The 20372-nt window shown below is 41.6% G+C and overlaps 1 protein-coding gene and 1 pseudogene across 1 annotated transcript; one reads left to right on the top strand and one right to left on the bottom strand.

The window, feature by feature from the left end:
- Positions 1–1975: 1975 nt before the first annotated feature.
- LOC148370022 (U2 spliceosomal RNA) lies at positions 1976–2139 on the bottom strand (annotated as a pseudogene).
- A 3354-nt stretch (positions 2140–5493) lies between these two features.
- On the top strand, positions 5494–20283 carry creld1b (CRELD disulfide isomerase 1b). Its single transcript, XM_088332317.1, has 11 exons — positions 5494–5698; positions 8731–8847; positions 8921–9003; positions 10919–11029; positions 12355–12446; positions 12516–12695; positions 15199–15294; positions 15364–15447; positions 16670–16765; positions 17917–18057; positions 18146–20283. Exons 2-11 carry the CDS (start codon positions 8740–8742, stop codon positions 18364–18366), a joined length of 1212 nt encoding a protein of 403 aa, XP_088188443.1. The 5' UTR covers positions 5494–5698; positions 8731–8739; the 3' UTR covers positions 18367–20283.
- Positions 20284–20372: the final 89 nt, after the last annotated feature.

Here is a 20372-nt window from a genome sequence, read left to right as displayed (position 1 = left end):
GTCGATAATAAGGATTAATATGCCGATGCGAAGCTAAAAATGTAAATTTTTTAAACCATTTCCAGTACTTTCAAGCACAACTTCAATGGCACTTGGACATAATTTTCATATTTGGCAATCTCCTTCTTTGAGTCGATTGTTGTCAATCTTCCACTTTTTCTTTCCCTTATCACTAAATTTCTTCTTTCATTATTTTGGGGAGGAAAATTAAATACAACCATCAAAATCACAATAAAACGAGATGTGATTCCTCTCAAACATTATTGGGACAGTGCTGATTGACTGAACAGAAAGAAGAGATCAAGCAGGGCCTTATCACCATCTAACGTTAAGGAGTGTAATTGGCCATCTGATTTCACTTCTTCGCATTATTTTGCCAAGGCAAAGGCTTATGACCCACTTAAAACTCCTTTGTGACCCACTTCTGGCCTGCCAGTTGAGAAACACTGTTCTAAACTACAGTATACACCTTTTATCAAAGCACGCTGAAATTTGAGGATATTCATTTTGAGATGAAAAGGGGGAAAAAAATCAATGATGTACAGTACAGTGCTGTGAAAAACGTTTGCAGCGTTTCTGATTTATGTGTTTTTTTTGCCTATTACTCACAAAGGTTTCAGAGCATCAAACCAATTTTGATATCACACAGAGACAACCCAAGAATATAAAAAAATGCAGTTTTCAAATGTTGATTCAATTTATTAAAGCAAAAAAAAAAGTTCAAAAAGATCTGGCTCAATGGTAAAAAACTAATCAGACTTAAATCCAGACATTGACTTGGCCAATCAAGAACCTTCAATTTGTTTTTGAGCCACTTGGTCCACCACAGCAAGTTGTCCTGGGCCTGAGGCACCAGATTAGCCCAGTTAAGGTCAATGTTCATTACTCCGCTATGAGAAAGACAACGGCCAAAAATGGCATCCAAGGGAAAGTTCCCAGGCGAAAACGGCTGCTGTCACAAAAGAACACAAAGCATCGTCTCACATTTGCCAAAAGCATCCTGATTATTCACAAGACTTTTGGAGGAACATGTTGTGGACTGATGAGTCAAAAATTGAACTTATTGGAAGGTGTGCATCCCTTTACATCTGGTGTAAAAAATGACACAGCATTTGACAAACCGAACATGATGCCAACAGTAAAGCATGGTGGTGGTAGTGTGATGGTCTGGGGATGCTTCGCTGCTGGAGTACCAGAACCTTGTTGTGGTTGACAGAATAATGAATGCTGGTGTTTGCTAGAAGATCCTGAAGGAGAACGCCTGACCATCAGTCCATGCCCTGGAACTCAAGCGCTCATGCATCATGCAGCAGGACAAGGATCCAAAACACACCAGCAGGTCTACTTCTGAATGGCTTAAAAAAATCAAATAAAATGAAGTTTCTAGAGTGGCCAAGTCAAATCCAATCCAGTTAAATCCAATTAAATGGCTGTGTTGTGACCTCAAAGGGTCAATTCATGCTAGAAAACTTTCCAATATGACAGATTTCAAACAATTTTCAAAGACGAGTGGGCCAAAATTCCTCCACAGCGTTGTGGAAGATTCATTACCAATTATCGTAAACATTTGATTTCTGTAACCGCTCCCAAAGAGGGCCCAACTCGCTATTAGGTACAGGGGGCCATTGCTTTTACACATAGGACCAGACGGGTTTTGATTTTTTTCCGTGCCGTTATAAATAAAATCAACATTTCAAAACTCAATTCTGTATTTCCATGGGTCATCTCTGTGTGGTATTAAATTTGGTTTGACAATTTGAAACTTGATTGATGAGAGTGATAAATATGCAAAAAACCACAGAAATCCGGAAAGGGGGGGGGGGGGGGGATTTTTTAAGGGTTATTGTTCTATTTTCTTTATTAATTATCCATTATCGGTCAGTTCATAATACGCTACAAAGCCAAGGAGCCGGGACTCTTACTCTCAGCCAAAAGGCCAAGCTAAGTCCTAGCCTTAAAGCCTTGCTGCGATCATTGCGAATGCACCGTTCCCGGAGGTACTGCAATACCGGGCCGATGCGTGGAGTGGACAGAGCAAGCTCTTATTCCATCTCCGGATTGCAAAAACCAATCAGCACCAATATATTACTTCGCGCGCAGCCATTTTAGCAGCTCCTAGCCTTAAAGCCTTGCTGCGATCATACCGGATCAAGTCAAAAACTATAGAAATTCGGAAGGGGTTTTTAAAGGTTATTGATCTATATTCGTTATTCATTATCCATTATCCGTTATCGGTCAGTTCATAATACGCTACAAAGCCTAGGAGCCGGGACACTTACTCTCAGCCAAAAGGCCAAGCTAAGGTCCTAGCCCTAAAGCCTTGCTGCGATCATTGCGAATGCACCGTTCCCGGAGGTACTGCAATACCGGGCCGATGCGTGGAGTGGACAGAGCAAGCTCATTTTTTTTTTTTTTTTTTTTGGTTTGAACAAATTTATTGACACTAAAAACAGAAAACAATCATGACAATCTCAACAGCAATTAAGCACATTCACAATATTATATTCCAATATTACGTTTTTAACAGCAAACACAAAGTGAGGTTTGAACAAACCTTCTCGAAAATCAAACATATTCACAATTTCATTATATAACATCTTTGTTAGTGTCAATAGATCCGTCCAGGCCAAAGTCGATTGTCCTCGGTCTGAACAAATCCACCGACACCAACAGCAGCAAAACACAGCCATCAAGCATATTCACAATTTTTTTATATTTGACAATATGACGTGACGATATGACGTTTTAACATTTTTTCCTGACATTTTCAACATCAATTAAGCAATTTCAGAGTTATTTTCTTTTAACAGTAGTTAACCAGCGTGTAAAAGGCAATACTATTGTGCAAGGGCATAGCTCTGCCATCCCACCCTCCCAAGCAGCATTCTTCCAGTCCTCTGTGTGGGTCCTTTCCCTTCTGCGTGGGTCCTCTCCCTTCATATTCCATCTCCGAAATGCAAAAATCAAAGATAGTGACTTCATAGAAAGTTCACAAAAGGCCAAGCTAAGGACCTAAAGGCCAAGTTAAGGTCCTGGCTTTAAGGCCGAATTAAGGTCCTAGCAGGGGCAAATACTTTTTCATGGCACTCTAAGTTTACTAAATAACAACCATTATTTGTAATTGTTTTAGGGTAATTACGAGTTGTTTAAAGGCATGGTGGAAGGTTTAAACAAAGCAATTCTAAAACATTACTCGCTGTCAAGCCCTCTTTTCTTTGCGTTGTATCCTGGTATTCTAGTACACACTTCCAGTGTATCTTATAATTCCAGTAAGAGATTATTTTTTTTACATTTTTGGACGTTTAACTTTCAAATTTCAATTGAAAGAAAATGTTTTGAAAGCTCACAAAGTGACCACGTCCGGCATGTGGGGACATCAAAGACCGTGATTGGTCAACAAACATAGCTACCGCCCTTAAAGGCGCGGCTTAATATTTGTGGCCAGTAGTGATGGGATTTCCGGCTCTATTCAGAGACCCGTTTTATTCGGCTCGGCTCACGGAAAAGAGACGGCTCTTTCAACTCCCAAACATGTTTTTTCAGATTGTTTTTGTATTTAATAATATTTTGTTCATAACAATGTGACATTATGCGCTAAATCAGTTAATTTTGAAAATGTAGTATACTACTATATTACTATAGCCTTTATTGTTTCAAAATACAGTGAACTTTTACCCAATGTAAACATTCAAATTGTTTATATTAACGAAACAACAGAGCTGCTCATATTGACCAGTCATCGGCGCATTCAAGAGAGAGAGAGAGAGAGAGAGAGAGAGAGAGAGAAAGAGAGAGAGAAATAGAGAGAGAGAGAGAGAGAGACAGATAGAGAGAGAGAGAGGGGGAGAGAGAGAAAAGACAGAAAATAACAGAGAGAGAGAGAGAGAGAAACAGAGATATCCATGGAAAGACAGAGATAGAGAAAGCGAGAAAGAACGAGAGGATAGATAGATGGATAGATAGATAGATAGATAGATAGATAGATAGATAGATAGATAGATAGATAGATAGATAGATAGATAGATAGATAGATAGATAGATAGATAGATAGATAGATAGATAGATAGATAGATAGATAGATAGATAGATAGATAGATAGATAGATAGAAAGATAGATAGATAGATAGATAGACAGACAGGGTGTGGAACGTTACGTTAAAAAGGTAACTCGTTACCAGGGAAAGTAACTATTTCTGTTTCTTTATGTATCAGCTGTGACAAAGAATTTCAACTTTTCTGAGCAAATAGGAAAATCTGTGGTGAGGCCTATGACCGGAGTTTACTCTTAGAAATGCAATTTCCGACCAGTTTTAGAGAACCGGCTTTCTCGGCTCGACTCACTAAAAAGTGCTCTTTAGGGTCCCAAATGGCTTTTCAAGTTGTTTTAGTAGCTTTACTCTCTACATTACCAATTACTATGTCACCTTATGCATGGATTAAATTAAATTCGGGGAAATAAAGGAAAAAATGGAATAAAAAGAAATACAACAGGAACAAAAGGAAAGAATAAATAAAAGAAGAAAAAAATAAACTTTACATTTTTATATCAATAAATTAACTCTGAAAAACACAGAAAATATACATAAACTATTTTTAAAAACTACAAAAAAAAGATAAAATACAAAACAATTTTAATCTTTTGTGATCATCAAAATTAAAGTCATCAACAGAATACCCTAAAAATGCATACTAAAGAAGAAAAAAGAGGCGTCTCAGAGGGAACCAGGTGTTGATTGGTGGGGGGGGGGGGGGGGGGGGGGGGGGGGCTCCCTCTGTTTACTTCCAAGAGCAGACTCAAATAAACGTTTTGTTTACAAACGACACGTGTCTGAAAAAATGCGACGTAAACAACTCAGAGGAGTGCGGAAAAGCGCCCAGCTAAAAACTGCTTTAGGTGTGCGAGGGTATGCTGCTGTTGGCATTATGCACCCAAAGTACCACACTGCTTTTGACCGCCAGGAACAGTAACGGCAGAAAATTTAATTAGTTAGATTACACCCGGTACTGAAAAAGTACACACTCTCTCTCTCCCCCCTCTCTATCTCTCTCTCTCGAATGAATGAATGAGAGAATGAATTAGAAAGAGAGAATGAATGAGAATGAATGAAAAAGAGAAGAGAGGGGGATAGACAGGGAAGAAATGAGAAAGAGGGAGAATTAATTTGAATGAATGAGATAAAGAGAGAGAGTGAGAAGGAGAGAGAGAATGAAAGAAAATGAATGAGAAAGAGAATGAATGAGAAAGAGAGACAGACATAGACAGGGTGGCTGAGAGAGGGGAATCAAGGAGGGTGGACAAAAAGAGAGAAAATGAATGAGAAAGAGAGACATGCATAGATAGGGTGGCTGAGAGAGAGGGGAATTAAGGAGGCTGGACAAAAAAAAGAGAGAATGAATGTTAAAAGAAAGAATAAGAGAGAGAAAAAAGAGTGGGGAAAATAGAGAGTTTCGATAGGAGTTGGCTCGCGAGGCTATTTCGTTCGCGAACGACACACCACTAGTGGCCAACGAAGGTCGAGAAGGTATCTTATTCTTCGCCTGATTTGGTTAAATTGAGCAGCAGGAGACACTTGCTCGTACGCGCGAATAAGCGCCATTTTTTGTAACACTCTTCCCCAAATATGAATCTGCGCCTTTTGCGTGTGAAGCGCGAAAAGGCAACAAGGCGGCAGCGGCATTGGGACTCGGACTCGTCCAGGTCAGAAACGTTTCGGCGGCCAACTGCTAGCCACCGTTCCAATGCAACCTCGCAACGGTCACCGCTACTGTCCCTTCCGTTTTATTACTTTCATCGTGAAAAAAGTGCAGCTGAGTTCACATGCATTCTCTAACCCGTGCTAAAAGCTAACCCAAGTGACGCTAAGCTAAGATTGGTCCTGATGCTGACTCACAGGAAACGCAACTGCGACCGCAGACAGGAAAACATTTCGACCAATAGGAAAAATCTGCATTCAATGCACAAATGATGACTTCCAAGTGTTATCTTTCCCAAAGACTAAAACGATGACGGTTCACAAATGACCTTTGGTGAAATTGCCCAAAATGATGAGGATTGAAGATATCATAAGTGTACAGCATTTTCCACACTATAAAAATATACAGTCAAATTCGTACTATAAGGTGCATCTGATTATAAGCCGCATGTGCCCACATTAAAACATGACAGATAAATAAAAATCCAACTTAAACATTTCTGCTTCGTTGTAGTTTGTTTTTTCGCCACAATTTTTTTGTTTGCAAATGAACAGACTCGTAAAATGATTCCCAATATTGTTATTAGCCCTCCCCTTTCGATTGACACCTTTTCCATGATGAGGGTATGGTCATGCTAGTTGTATTCATGAAAAAAGCACCAAGTTACATTAAACTTGCCTCTTCCTCGACACATACGGTATATTCTACGTGTCTCACACTTACCTTTACTGCTTGGGCGCCCCTGGCGGCCGAAAAAAAATGCATAAACTGGCCACATCGTTGCTCAAGCCGCAGGGTTGAAAGTTTGGGAAATTAGTTGCGGCTTATAGTCTGAATTCTACAGGAGTGTTTTGCCATACATTTTCCTATATAAGGCGTACGAGACTATAAGGCACATGGACACAAATCTACAGTACCTTTTTAACTTTTGTATATCATTTGATAATGTTATAGATTTACGTTTATCTTGATGAAATGAAAACTTTGCACCGGCGGTGATAACGCCGGTGATATGAAAAGGCATTGCATTTTACCTCATTAACATTCTCTTTTACTTATGGTGCCAGAAACAAATGCAAGAGAATAGAAAAAACAGAAAGTTGTCCTGATTGATATGAATAGACGGCAAAAAAGCATGACGAGGGAAACTACTTTTTGGTGTATTTGATGATCATTTAGACTTTGCATTTATTAATATCTTTCAGGACGGCTCTCTATTCTCTCCATTCTTTGACATTCCTTTCTGGCATCGTATTTGATAACTGTGTGATAATGAGATACAACCTAATGGCCATATGTATGTCATTTGTATCACTGGTGGTCTAGTGGTTAAGCGCCCTTACTGTGGGACTCCGGTTGAATTCCTTTTGCATACAATTATTTGAGACTTATGTGTGTGATGTTTATAGATTGATCTATCAATCATTGCACAAATACGGTGGTATACTTGTCAGAAACCGGAACAGAATCATGACCCAAACGTGTGACGTTTCTCACACAAGCCTTTTATTTTACAGGAAATGGGGAGTCATGCATGTTAGGCAGCTGTCTGGCGTGAGATGATAGGAAGCCAGAGGCCGGCAAGATCGATACCAATTGCCCGAGTAGATATCGGACAGATGGGTTCGATACTGGACAGGACGGGACAGACAGGATTGATAATGAAACCAGATATCGAAATAAAACAGAACATACTAGATGGGAATGAAAACTTGAGAGAATAATAAACAGGACAAAAATAGATGGGAACGAAACTGGAAACTGATATTAATCAGGACAAAAATAAACGGTAACAATACCGGACAGGAAATGCCAACAGGAAACAGGACCGAGTCAAAACCCACGACTTGCGGGGCAGAGGTTCGTTGACGGACTGACAAAGGAAGAATGAGAGCACTGAGCTTAAATAGACGGAAAGCCAATCTGTCAATGAGCCGCAGCTGGCGCCACAGGGGCGGGGCCCATTGGGCACCATGGCAACCGTGACAATACTTTCAAACCCCTATACTACATGTAGGAATGCACACGTATAAGGCCTTATTTATATCTGAATTTATCCACCCTATTTTGTGGTATACAAGTTGCACAAGGTTGTAAGGTGCACTTTCAAATTTATGGCCTTTTTGGGGTTTTTAGGTCAGCCTTGTAGTTCGGAAAATACGATAGTAGCTGATGCATAAGGCGCTAACCGCCAAGGCTGCATCCCGAATGGAGCATCCGTCGTCTCCCAAGCCAGCTCTCCGTTGATGACTTTGTTCCTTTTAGAGGTAAAATTGAGCTTAAAAAAGTCCAGCCCGACCCGTCCCGCGGATATTGAAGGCCTAATCAGCCCGAGCCCAACAAATATACTCAAGGTTCCCGCGGATCCTTGAAAAGTGGTAAAAGGCATTGAATTCGTTAGTCTAAAAATAAGGCCTTAATTGGCATTAAAAGGTCTCAAATCCAATTTTCAATAGTCTTAAAAAAGTTTTAGTAAAAAAGTCATTCATCATGCATCATGAATAAAATGCTTAAGGAATGTAGCAGAAGAGTTAGTAGTTATCTGGCAGTTTTGACTGAGGGTCCATAATTTACTGTAAACATTTATTTTATTTATTGTTTTCCATGACTAAAATTTTGGAGGGTGCTATATTTTTCAGATGGAAAGTTTTCAAGTGGACGAAAACAAGACTTAAATTAAAAAAAAGAAAATGTTAGTTTGAAATTGCCTCTAATTTATGTGGGTTTTGTTTTGTTTTTTTCAATTATGTTTTCTTTTTGTCGTCTTGGTCTTAAATATGATTTTAGAAGGTATTTAAAAAGTCTTCAAACGTCTTGAATTTAACTTGCTTTAAGTTGTAGGAACCCTGTAACTTGATTTGAGGGACCTAGCTCGGAACAAACCCAAATTTTCATACTTTATTTTGTATTTGTGAGGAGGAGGGCATCTCTCTCACTCTGTTTTTATTTTTTATTATTTACCCATAATTGTTTTGGCTTGGGTCAAGTCCGTGTTTGAGCTAAAGATCTTACCTCTAGTTCCTTTTGATTTCTCAGAGAGACATCATGCGGGTGACCTGCCCGTTCCTTATCATTCTGTGCGAGCTTTTGCTGGGCAGTGTTTGCACAGCGCCATGCCACACCTGTCAGAAGCTAGCGGAGAGCTTCGTCAAGGTACCCTCGCAGCTCTTGTCAATTCATGTCATGCGTTCCACTTCTCGTCATCGACGGTCTTCGTCCTTTCTAGGGCCTGGAGAGGACAGCCAACAAGAACTTTGGAGGCGGCAACACGGCCTGGGAAGAGGACAAGCTGGCCAAGTATGCCAGCAGGTCGGTCACCTAAACCAAGGGTCTCCAACCTTTAATGTCTGACAATATGTTAAAGGACTTATGCGATGTTAGGGTCTCCAGAGACCTGTTTTATGGTTATAAAATGGAATAAACTGATGTGTCACAGGGAACATAAAATCAAATTACTATAGGAATATATGGTTATGGATGCATCTGTTTGTTTATATGTTGTATTAGCTATATTGAGCGATACTTCTTTCTGTTCGGTGATCAGGACTGAGTTAGACCCACTAACAATAGTTAGTGGTGCCAATTCCTAACTCAACATGAGGGTTAAACATCCATTCATCCATCCATTATCTGCGCTGTCTATCATACCAAGGGTCGCGGTGGTGCTGGAACCTTAGCCAACTTCAAGCAGTGGGCAGGGGACACCCTCACTCGCTCATTCACACCTAGGGACAATTTGGACCAGCCAATTAACCTGAGATGCATGTTTTTGGAACATGGAAGTAAACCGGAGTTTCAGGAGGAAACCCACGCAAGCATGGGGAGAACAGGGTTGAACATGTTTTTACTTTTTCTAAAATAATAATAACAGTTATAATAACAGTTATAACTATCTTTATAATAACAACAGTAATGATAATAACAATGGGTGTAAATTGTGTGTCCTCGAATAATCGCACCGAAATCATATTAATTCAGCCCAACCTGTCACGACCAGAACGGAATCAGGACCCAAATGCGTAGCGTTAACCACAAGTTTATTGGTAGAAGGAGGAAGGGCAGCGCCCCCGATCCGGTGCTCGCTGGACGCGGGAAGCAAGCCGCTCACACAATCTGATTGTGATACTAATACGGAAGTGGATCTTCCGGAGCGGGAGATGGCGGTGTCAAGAACTGAAAAAACAGGTCGATAGCCGGTACAGGAGAGCAAAAACCTGGTCGGGATTAAAAAACAGGTCGTAAGCTGGGACGGGAGAGCAAACATGGTCGGGGTCAAAATGAGGTCGTAGCCGGAGACAAACAGGGAGATCAGGAACGGACGGGTGGAAAAATGAGTGCAAAAAGCGGGACCGACGGGAGTCAGAGTCAAAATGCTTGCCTTGTAAAAACAGAGGTTTGTGAACAGACTGGCGAGTGAAAGGACTTGGCTTAAAAAGGTCAGGGAACCAATCAGGTAGCCCGCAGCTGCTGACACCAAACGAGCGGGCACAGGTGATCCAAATCAGTCATCATGGCACAACCATGTTTTTGGAATGTGATAGGAGAACAGAGTGCCCGGGGGCCTGGGGACAACATGTCCACTCCACATAGGGAGGCCGGTAGCTGGAATTGAACCCTGGACCTACAAAGTGTGAAGCACAATCTTGTCGCTATTATAATGTTTCACGCAAAACGTTACGTCGCATGCTAAGTAATTCAAAATACAAACTCACCAAATGAACCGAATGAACATATGGACCCGTGCATCCTCTTTTTCCATTGCCAAAAGTTTTTGCATGGCACCAAGTTTGGGAACTATAGTCGTAACATTCCTAGTGATCTGCAGTTGATCATTCTCCAGCTGATTGGCTATAAGTGCAGAAGTTTGGTTTTATTCATCCTTCACTGTATATTTCGTGGGCGAAAATCCTCACATCCAACGTTCCAGTTGCACTACCCTAAAAGCATCTGTGCCTACCCGTGCGAACTACACCTCAGTCTCAACGTAGCAGTGTCAATAAAAGAATAACAGGCAAAAAGGAACTTTTCTTTCTGTGCGGCCGGGCACCAAACAACCCACGGTGGGTGGGGAGCCATGACCTGAAAGCACAGATTTTGTTGATTGCGCTCACTTCACTTGCACTAAAAACACAATTTGTGCAAGCTGCAATGTGTGCCGCTTACCAGTGCAGCCGGTCAGGTTCAATAGGATCAATAAGTGTGTTTACTCTATTTGCCTTTGCAGCGAGACACGTCTCCTGGAGATCGTGGAGAGCGCCTGTGACCAGGCCGACTTTGAATGCAACAGGCTACTGGAGCAGATCGAGGACCAGGTGGAAACGTGGTGGTTCCGCAGGTAACCACAGAACTGTGGCCATCCAATAGCTTGCAGAGAACCGGACTCAGAATTTGCCAGAAATCCTCTCCTGAAAACATCGTGCTGTTGCGTTAAAAGATGTCATCAGGACACACTTAATGAGACGATACAGTGGTAACTCGTTTTACGATCGACCCGTCTATGTTTCGGTATCGACACGGGAGACTAAAAGCTTCCTTAGTAATACGATCTGTTTTAAGTATACAAAGTCAGTGACGCGAAAACAGCATTTAGCTAGGTGGGACCCTTGTTTTCCCCCTAAATTGAATTGGCCAACAGTCACGTCCGTTAATTCATTGGTTGCAGCCGGCCAACCAGGGCTTGGTTCACTCTGCCATTGCGCATGACTTATGTTTCCTGGTGAAAAGAGGAGAGAAAAAGAGAGCCAGGGTTCCTCTTATGATCGAAAAGAAGCAAAATGTTATCCTAAAGTCTGCAACAGTGGCGATTGGTATCACTGTTTTATCAAGCTGGAGGACTGCAATAAATTAAGATATGGAAAAGCTTTTTATGATTTAGATTCAAGAAAAATAGCTCGATGGGGACACGATCACATTATCAAAGGCAGAAATTAAGGAAGTGTTAGCCTGCTAGGAAAAACTGCGGGCTTTTTTCACGAGAAGATATTTCGATAAAGACAAAAGCTGACAGTTAGTGAAGATGTTTAATGAAAACTGTCCGAAAAATTTTAAAAACATTTTGAAATCTAGACAGTAACAAAAGTCGTTGGATTGCTATTTTATGCTTCCAGCAACCAAACCGGCACAGTGAATGGAAACGTTTGCCATGGAAAAATTTGCCAAGATATTGAACTGACAACATTTTATCAATTTTATTCGGATGTTGTTGTTACCAGCTCAGTGACGTTGGGGTAGGGCACCCGCTCCGGGACTGGGAAGTCGCTGGTTCTCACTCAATTAATTGCGAATAAGGCGAGGAAAAAGAAGAAGCAGAAGATTTGGTTGTTTTTTTTAACTGTTATTGGCTCACAAAACTTTGGACTGTACAGTAAGGGTTAGGTTAGGGTTTTGCCTTTATTTAGTCTTATTTATTGTTTTATTTATATTTTGTGGTATATTTATGAATATTGAATGAACATTAATGTACCTACAGGGCAGTTGTAAATGATATAATGTAGGTTTGATTGCATTTGATGACCTTGGAACAGAATATCCCCTTTTCAATTCATTTCAATGGGAAAATGTTCAGACGGTTTCATTTTTCAACATCACTGTACGAACCAAATACATTCGTAAGTAGCGGTACCACCGTATTACGTTCGACATGATTGACGTGTGGCACAGGCAGAGGGAGGCGCCCGACTTGTCGGAGTGGCTGTGCACTGAGCAGCTGAAGCTCTGCTGTCCACCAGGACACTTCGGACCAGACTGCCAAGGTCAGCACCTCATCACGTTTGCTCCTAGCTAAAAGTGACACGTGAGGCTCAAACGCTTTTTCTTCTCAGCATGCCCGACGGGTCCCGACGGTGTGTGCGGTGGCTTGGGCCGGTGCGAGGGGGAAGGCACCCGCTTGGGCGGCGGCCACTGCGTGTGCGATCCAGGATATACCGGTTTGCTCTGCCAGGACTGCGCTGAGGGATACTACGTGGACAAAAGTGCCAACGCCACAGCGGGAGCTTGTTCAGGTGCTCTTAGTGCATTTTCCATTGAGCCTGTTCTCTCATTCCGTGACAGTGCAATTCTGTGAGTGGCGGGGACCTTCCTGCAAGACTTGGCATGTTCGAAAAAGGTCACATTTCTACTTGTGTTGATTGGTAATTTCAGTGGTCCGCATTTTGAAGTGTTGTTTGTAAGGCTGTAACAGCAAATCGATAACAAATGACTATTAAAAGCGTGGGCAATGAGTTTCATCATTGATTCGTTGTGTCTTGAGGGCGTTTTGATGCACGATGTAATTGAGCTAAATCCAAATATATTTATATAGCACTTGTCAGATACCGAAATTCAACTCAAATGGCTAAATAAAACCATTCAATGTACAATAAGATTTAGATATTGCAGTTATGAGTAGACACAGAGATATATTTGACGCCCAAAAACCCCCATACAAAGTACAGTTCATTATTTCCCTTTATTTAAGTTACTCTACAGAGATTTGGTAATACTGTACATATAAGAACGATATAGAATTGCTAATTTGATTACAGAAGATAGCAATTAGGATTCTGCTCAACGCTTGGTATATAGAAAATATTACGCTGTTTACGGAATCTAACATGTTAACATCTGAAATTTAATTCCCCTTTGGTAGTATACAAAGCATGTAGGGACCAGCTACCCAAAAATATTTAACAGTTGTTTCCCATCAGAGCAGACACTGATTATCTCAGAAGAATCCATAACTTCAGGGTCCCAAGTTCTCGCACAACATTGAAAAGCCTTACATTCATGGAACGATAGACGATTACCTTCAAAATGTCCTTTATTACATCGAATACTCGGGGTGAGAGGACGCTAGCGTGTATGTCGCCGCCTCTCACTCCAAACTTTTCCAAACTTTTCGAAGCTCAGATTTTCTTTCTGATCTTTCTTTTGCCCTTCTGTTTTGGACTGTGGGTACTGCGGTTGATGTAACCTGAACAATCAAACCCAATCGTAACTTAGTCCACGGGCTAACGCCGGTAGCTTAAACCTACCAGCTGTCACCGCACCGGCCTCTCTCCCTCGTCATGGCGTGCCAAAACCTCGCCGCCTTTGGATTATTCCTGATACACCTGACGTTCTGCCATCATCCAGCGACAGGATTGCTCCACTATTCTGTCGTGGATCTTCTACGGATCCGGTGGATTGCAGTGGAGCCTCCGCCACCGGAGCTGCACCATCATCCTGACATCGCTCGCCTGCCTTGACGCCGCTACATTCACCGCGGGTCGCACAGACACGTCGAGTATAAAAACCCTGGCTCAATCAACTCGACCTGGTCCACATCTCGACGCCCTCCCAGAAACTGTTCAACATTGCATCAGCTACAAACTGATCCTATATACATATATGGCCATTCACAACCTGGCCCCTCCTTACCTGTGCGACCTTCTCCAGGTGCACCTCCCCACTCGCTCCGTCAGATCCTCGTCCTCCCTCCGACTGTCAGTGCCCCCTGCCCACCTGAGCACCATGGGAGCCAGAGCCTTCAGTCACGCTGCTCCAAAGCTTTGGAAAAATCTACCTCCGGACCTCCAAAACTGCACACCTCTCTCCACTTTTAAGTCCCGTCTAAAACACACCTGTTCAGGACTGCCTACAACACATAGCTTCTCCATTTCCTATGTTTTTTTATAATTTTATGTCTTGTTTTTATTTAATATTTTGCTTACAATTTTTTACATTGTATTTTCTCATTGTCCGTACAGTGTCCTTGGGTGGCTTGAAAGGCGCTTTTAAATATAATGCATTATTATTATTATTATTATTAATTTGGAAAATCATATACTTAATGTATTTAGAATAAAAGTACTTAAGATGAATATACCAAGAGTTTATTTGGATATGATATGCTATACGAGTCACTAACAATAGTATTACAAGTTTGAAATCTCATTTCTTTGTTTTTAGTTTTCCTTTGTGGTGTAAACTTCTGTTTTCTTGTTTTGATTGTTAAATATGTCTTTCCTGCAAGGAACAGGGTTAGGCACTTAAAAGCCTACTCCCTTTGGGCACATGTTTTATTTCTGGATTATTGTATTGTACAGCTGTTTTTATGCAAATAGTTTATTATTTGTTTTTGTCAATGAATGATTTATGCTTCTTTTTTTGTGTGCTGTGCCTGAATAAAAAAGCCACAAACATTCGACGAAGTACTGACATTCTCCTCTTCCTGTTTTTGTTTTTTATCAAAAAAGTATCTTACTTTTTGCGTATAGCATACATGTGTATGTATATTTGTTTATTGTTAAGCTAAATGAGAAAAACCTGGATTTCTTTTACATTACAGAACATTCTGTTGTTTTGTGTGCAAAATTTTCCATCTGTCCAAATTAATAAAGAAGAGAAAATTAAAAATGTGTTTTTAAAAAATCAGATTCATCGATCAAGTGATTTTTTTTTTTTTTTATTGATAGTCAGTTGCAGCACTTGTTGTTTGGATTCCTGGTCACATTGCTGTTTTTGTGTTTCTCTCGCCATCGGTAGCATGCTTCCATTCGTGCTCCAAATGCTCGGGGCCGCAGGACTACAAGTGCCTGGCTTGCAAAGCGGGCTGGATGCTTCATGTTGACAAGTGCGTGGGTGAGTGAGTGAAAGAGCGACCGGGCAAAGCGATCCGAGATAAGACTGGACTGATCACACTTGTTCTAGATGTGGACGAATGTGGCACGGAGCTGTCGCGATGTCCTTCCAACACGTACTGTCACAACACAGACGGCTCCTACGACTGCAGAGGTAAGCCTTGACTGCTCCGTGGTGCCGTTCCACTACAATTAAGGGCAAAGAAGGTCTGTGGTGTTCAAATACAGGTCGACCGATTATCGGGCGGGCCGATTAACGCTACTGATATTTGGGAATTCGACGGATATCGGGATCGGCGTTTTTATTTATTCTACGGCCCGATTATTTAGGCTCAGATGCAGCCGAGCCTCTTTCTTGTTCTCTTCACTCCCTCTATCTCCAACTCTACCCACCGCGCGCCTTACGATTGGATAAGCGACCGGGGGTAGAGCCTCTGAAGCAGGAAGAATATGGTTGAAGAGGAGTAAATAGGGGCAGCTCTGCTTTCTCAGTCTCCCGACATGCCTGTGAAACAAGGCCGCTGATAATATTGAGATTTCTGAGCCAGTGGTAGAAAAGTGTGTGTGTGATTAAGACAGCGTAAAGGGTGTATTTAACTTGCTTTGGTGGAGACTGATATATTAGCTTTTATCTTAACATTAGTTTGTCAATCAAGCGTGTGTGTTTGTGTGTGTGATTGATGGAGAGCATAAAAAGCATGCTTAAGTGGAAGGCTGAGTGACTAGCTCTTACCATAATATAAGTTCGTCAATGTGGTTCTAAAATAGGAGAGCCCACACTTTTCGATTCATGAAGAATTGTTGCACATGTGGAGTATATTTTTCCTTATTAAACTAGAAAAACAAGTTGAAATACATTAAAACTAGAAAAATTACCTCTGAAATGAGCAACATTTTCTGCTGATGGAGTACTGAGATCAGCTAACCAAACCACCACACCCCTCTGCCCCAACCTTGAAGGGACTGTGTATTATTTAGCGCATCCTGGTGGTAAAAAAAATAAATAAATTCAACAACAAAATGATTATTTATATAAAAAGCAAAAATTCATGAACTATCGTAAATGTGAATTGTTTTAAATGCTCAATCTAAAAATATTTATTTTACATATCGTGATCTTCAGTGAGAGAGAGCTGCCAGAGTTATCGTGCTGCTACAAGTACTCAAAAAACTCACAAAAGTCTTGGCAAAAACAGCAAGTTATTTTTTCTCACTTTGAGTCAGTAGTTTGTATTATTCCTTGTGCTTTTAACACTCATCTTGAGTAGCATGACATTGTACAGCAACATCAAGTGGTCGAATAACATACACTGTCCCTTAAAGTCAAATTTTAGACCTCTGTTGCTGACATCTTTTAACTGCTTTGGGTTCCACAGGTTGCGACCAAGCGTGTGTGGGCTGCATGGGCAGCGGTCCTGCCCGTTGCAAAAAATGCGCACGGGGATACAAGCTAAAAGGAGCCAAATGTCTCGGTAACAGTATGATGTGTATTAGCAACTATAGGAATCCCTTGTTTTTCGCGTGTTACGTTCCAAAAAGGCCCTGCAATAGTGAAAACCAGCAAGGTAGAAACTTGTAGTTATGTATTTATTACTCTGCTACTACTACGCTATTATACATTGAAACCAAAGAACCAACCCAATTTACAGGCTCGAGCATTTGATTAACAAGTACTGTACTTAACAAACATTTTTTTGTTTTCAAGTCAAGTCATTTTATTTGTATAGCCCTAATCACAAAGAGTCTCAAAGGGCTGCACAGGTTATTGCACAGACTATTATTACAGACTATTATTACACCATCCCCTGATCTGAAACCAACATGAGGGCAAGGAAAAACTTAAAAACCTCAGCATGAGTAAAATGAAGGGACCGCACATGTGGTAATCCCCCTTTCAGGATGACCAGGCTGCAATGGATGTTGCAAGAACAAAATCCACGTCACTTATATTTTGTCGCCATTTTGCGGACCTTTTCTGAAAACAGAAGTTTGGCGTGAAAAGAAAATTCCAAACAAATAAAAGAACTGTACTTTATATACGTTTTTTAAAAACAAACAAACAACTTACGTTCTGTTAAATTATAATTGGATATCCGAAATATGAATGGTTGACCTACTTGCGGAGATAAAGAAACTTCCATTCGGAACCTGATTTAGACAAAAATCTTATTTTAGCCCATAAAAGTGAGTGATGTTATTAGTCTGACGATATATAATTATATTTTTGCCATTTTTTGTTTGGCAGGTCGTATTAAAAACAATTAAAGATGAATCTTATGTTTCAAAACTATCCAGTTTACTTGAATTGATATTTTGTCGCCCTCAAGTAGACGTTATTTTGGAAAACAAAAATGTGGCGTAGAAACTGCTTTTAGTCCAACTTGGTCCGCGTTAAATTGAGTTGCGTGTACGTATTATAGGTTGGGAAAGCTGTTTTACCCATTTGTAAGACTTAGACCGAAACTTTATTGACGGCAATCAGAACGCAGAACACAACGCACCATGAAAGTCCGCGAAGTAGCAAAATAACCAAAAGTAAACCGCGATACCGCGAGGGATTTCTGTACTTCTTACCATGTCATGTTTAGCCTTCGAAGCAAGCAAATGCGGCCCGTTGTTGCAGATGTTGACGAATGCAGCGAGGGCGGTATGGCGTGCCCGGGCCTCAATGAGGCTTGCGTCAACGAGGTGGGCTCGTTCCACTGCGACTGCGCCGAGGGCTTCATCCGGAGAGACAGTATCTGCGTGGAGAATAAGCCTCCCGGTAGGTGGCTACCCTAGCACCAGTTGTTGGCCTTTCTGTAGTCCTGCCCACTTGACCTACGATTATGCTCTGCGGGCCTCATCCCCAGCCGGTCCAGAAAAGGGCCTGTTTGACGACATGACGGACGACGAGGTGTTGGTCCTGCAGCAGATGTTTTTCGGCGCGGTCATCTGCGCCCTGGCAACGCTCGCCGCCAAAGGCGACATGGTTTTTACGGCCATCTTCATCGGTGGCGTGGCCGCAATGGCCGGATACTGGTTGACTGAAAAGGGAGACTACGTGCTGGATGGATTGCTCAAGGGCCGCTAGGACGGGTCAAGAATTTGCCCGGTTCCACTTGATAGGCGTAGCTACAACCACGTAGCAACACATAGGTGATGCTAGCACTCCCACTTTTGAAGGAATGCCAACCCAATTCCAGACCTGGACTCTGTCGGCTTGAGGGGCGTGCAAGCGCCGCACTGTACCACTACTGATTGTTTTATTGACTGTTTACTCAGCTGCAGTTTCTGCCCTCTTTTAATTCGTATTTATTTTTATTCCTACTGTTTGCACACAAGCAAAGCCTGATCCTCACGTCCAGGCGTGTGCAGGTAGATGTCTGGCTCTTTTACTCAAAGTTTGCACCTTTGTGCTTAAAATGCATGGCACTGAATTGATATGTATTTATTTTGGGCATTGTAGTTGTCGAATGCTGGAAGGCATTGCCATGCTGGCTGGATTGTGGGAATTAGAATCCCGAAACTTTTTGTTGTTGCCCTGTCTTTCATTAAATGCTTTAGGGCTCCTGACGTGACTTGGACATCACTGTAAAATTTTCCGATTTAACATGTGCCCAAAAATGTCACTCATGTGTCTTCCCAATACAAATAAGGAAAATCTTCCTTGACAGAAAGTCGGAGGCAAATGAAGCACAGCTTCTCTTTCAGGCACTTTGGAGCCAAGGTGTATTCGGTTTACTCGCCCATTTTGTTGGTGACAATGGTATACGGTAAACGCTAGACTGGTAATGAGGAATCTGTTCCATCGCAATTAGAAAATTGTTCCATGTGATGTCCTTTAAAGGGACAGTGTGCCTTATTTCACCACTAGAAATTACTGTACGCTGTAGTGCACGGGGTCCCCCAACCCTTTGGAAGGTGAGAGGTCCTTTTTGTTACGAAATGACACAAAGCGCTACCAGTGTGATATGCATTTCTAAAATGACAAGTTATCATGTTATTACTAGGTTGTAACAGTTAGAAGTTGAGTTAAAATAGGCTCACTCAAACAATAAAAACCATCCATCCATCCATTATCTGAACCGCTTATCCTCAGTATGGTCACGGGGGTGCTGGAACCCATCCCAGCTATCTTCGGGCAGTGGGCAGGGAACACCCTGAACTGGTTGCCAGCCAGTGGCAGGGCACACAGAGACAGACAGCTCACTTGCTCATTCACACCTGGAAACAATTTAGACAGGCCAATTAACCTGACATGCATGTTTTTGGAATGTGGGAGGAAACTGGAGTGCCCGGAGGAAACCCACGCAAGCCCTCGGAGAACATACAAACTCCACACAGGAGGTTCAATTTCATGACCTCAGAACTGTACCGCACACGCGCTAACCACTGCCCCGCCGTGCCGCCCAATAAACATTATGTCAGTTAGAAATAAAATAAACTGAAAAATCACAATGACCTGGGGAGCTATTTTCGGAACTTGTATGTGGGCTACTCAGGTGTCGTTAGGGTGGTACATGGTGCCTGCAGGCACCACCTTAGAGACACCTGATGTAGCGCAACTAAAAAAGTTTGCTATAAATCCTTAGGAAGAATACAAGCTACAGAAAGTCAAATTGACAAATGCACCATTTGTAAAATTAAATTTCTAGCCTTTTAGGAGTTTTTGGCAACCCGTAATAGCAAGAAGGCAGACAATTGTGCCAGGTCCCTTCAGGCAAGCCTCATCTTTTGTAAAACAGATGAGAATTTTTTTGACCAACGAGAATCTTTCTAAGTGCATGTTTATGTGCTAAGTAATATATTTGTAATAAATATCATTTTTTTTACCACTAGGATGCGCTAAATAATACACACTGTCCCTTTAAAAAAGAAATAAGGCATCTCAGAGACGCGCTTTGAATTGTATGGGTTTTGTCATTTCCTTATTGCCCTGGGCAGCCCTTTAAACTAGTGCACGTTTGTTCAGTTCATTTTCAACCTTTTAATAAACACAATAAGCTTCTGCGTCTGTTGACATTTTTGTACAAACTCTGTGGTGCATGCCAAAACAACTCTAGCCTTACTCTCTCCAATGTGTGTGGTTGCCTGGTG

The sequence above is a fragment of the Urocampus carinirostris genome, chromosome 3 (genome assembly GCF_059441175.1).
Source record: "Urocampus carinirostris isolate Australia breed hairy pipefish chromosome 3, RoL_Ucar_1.0, whole genome shotgun sequence".
Lineage (NCBI taxonomy): Eukaryota > Metazoa > Chordata > Actinopteri > Syngnathiformes > Syngnathidae > Urocampus > Urocampus carinirostris.
This window is presented reverse-complemented; position numbering and strand designations above follow the sequence as displayed.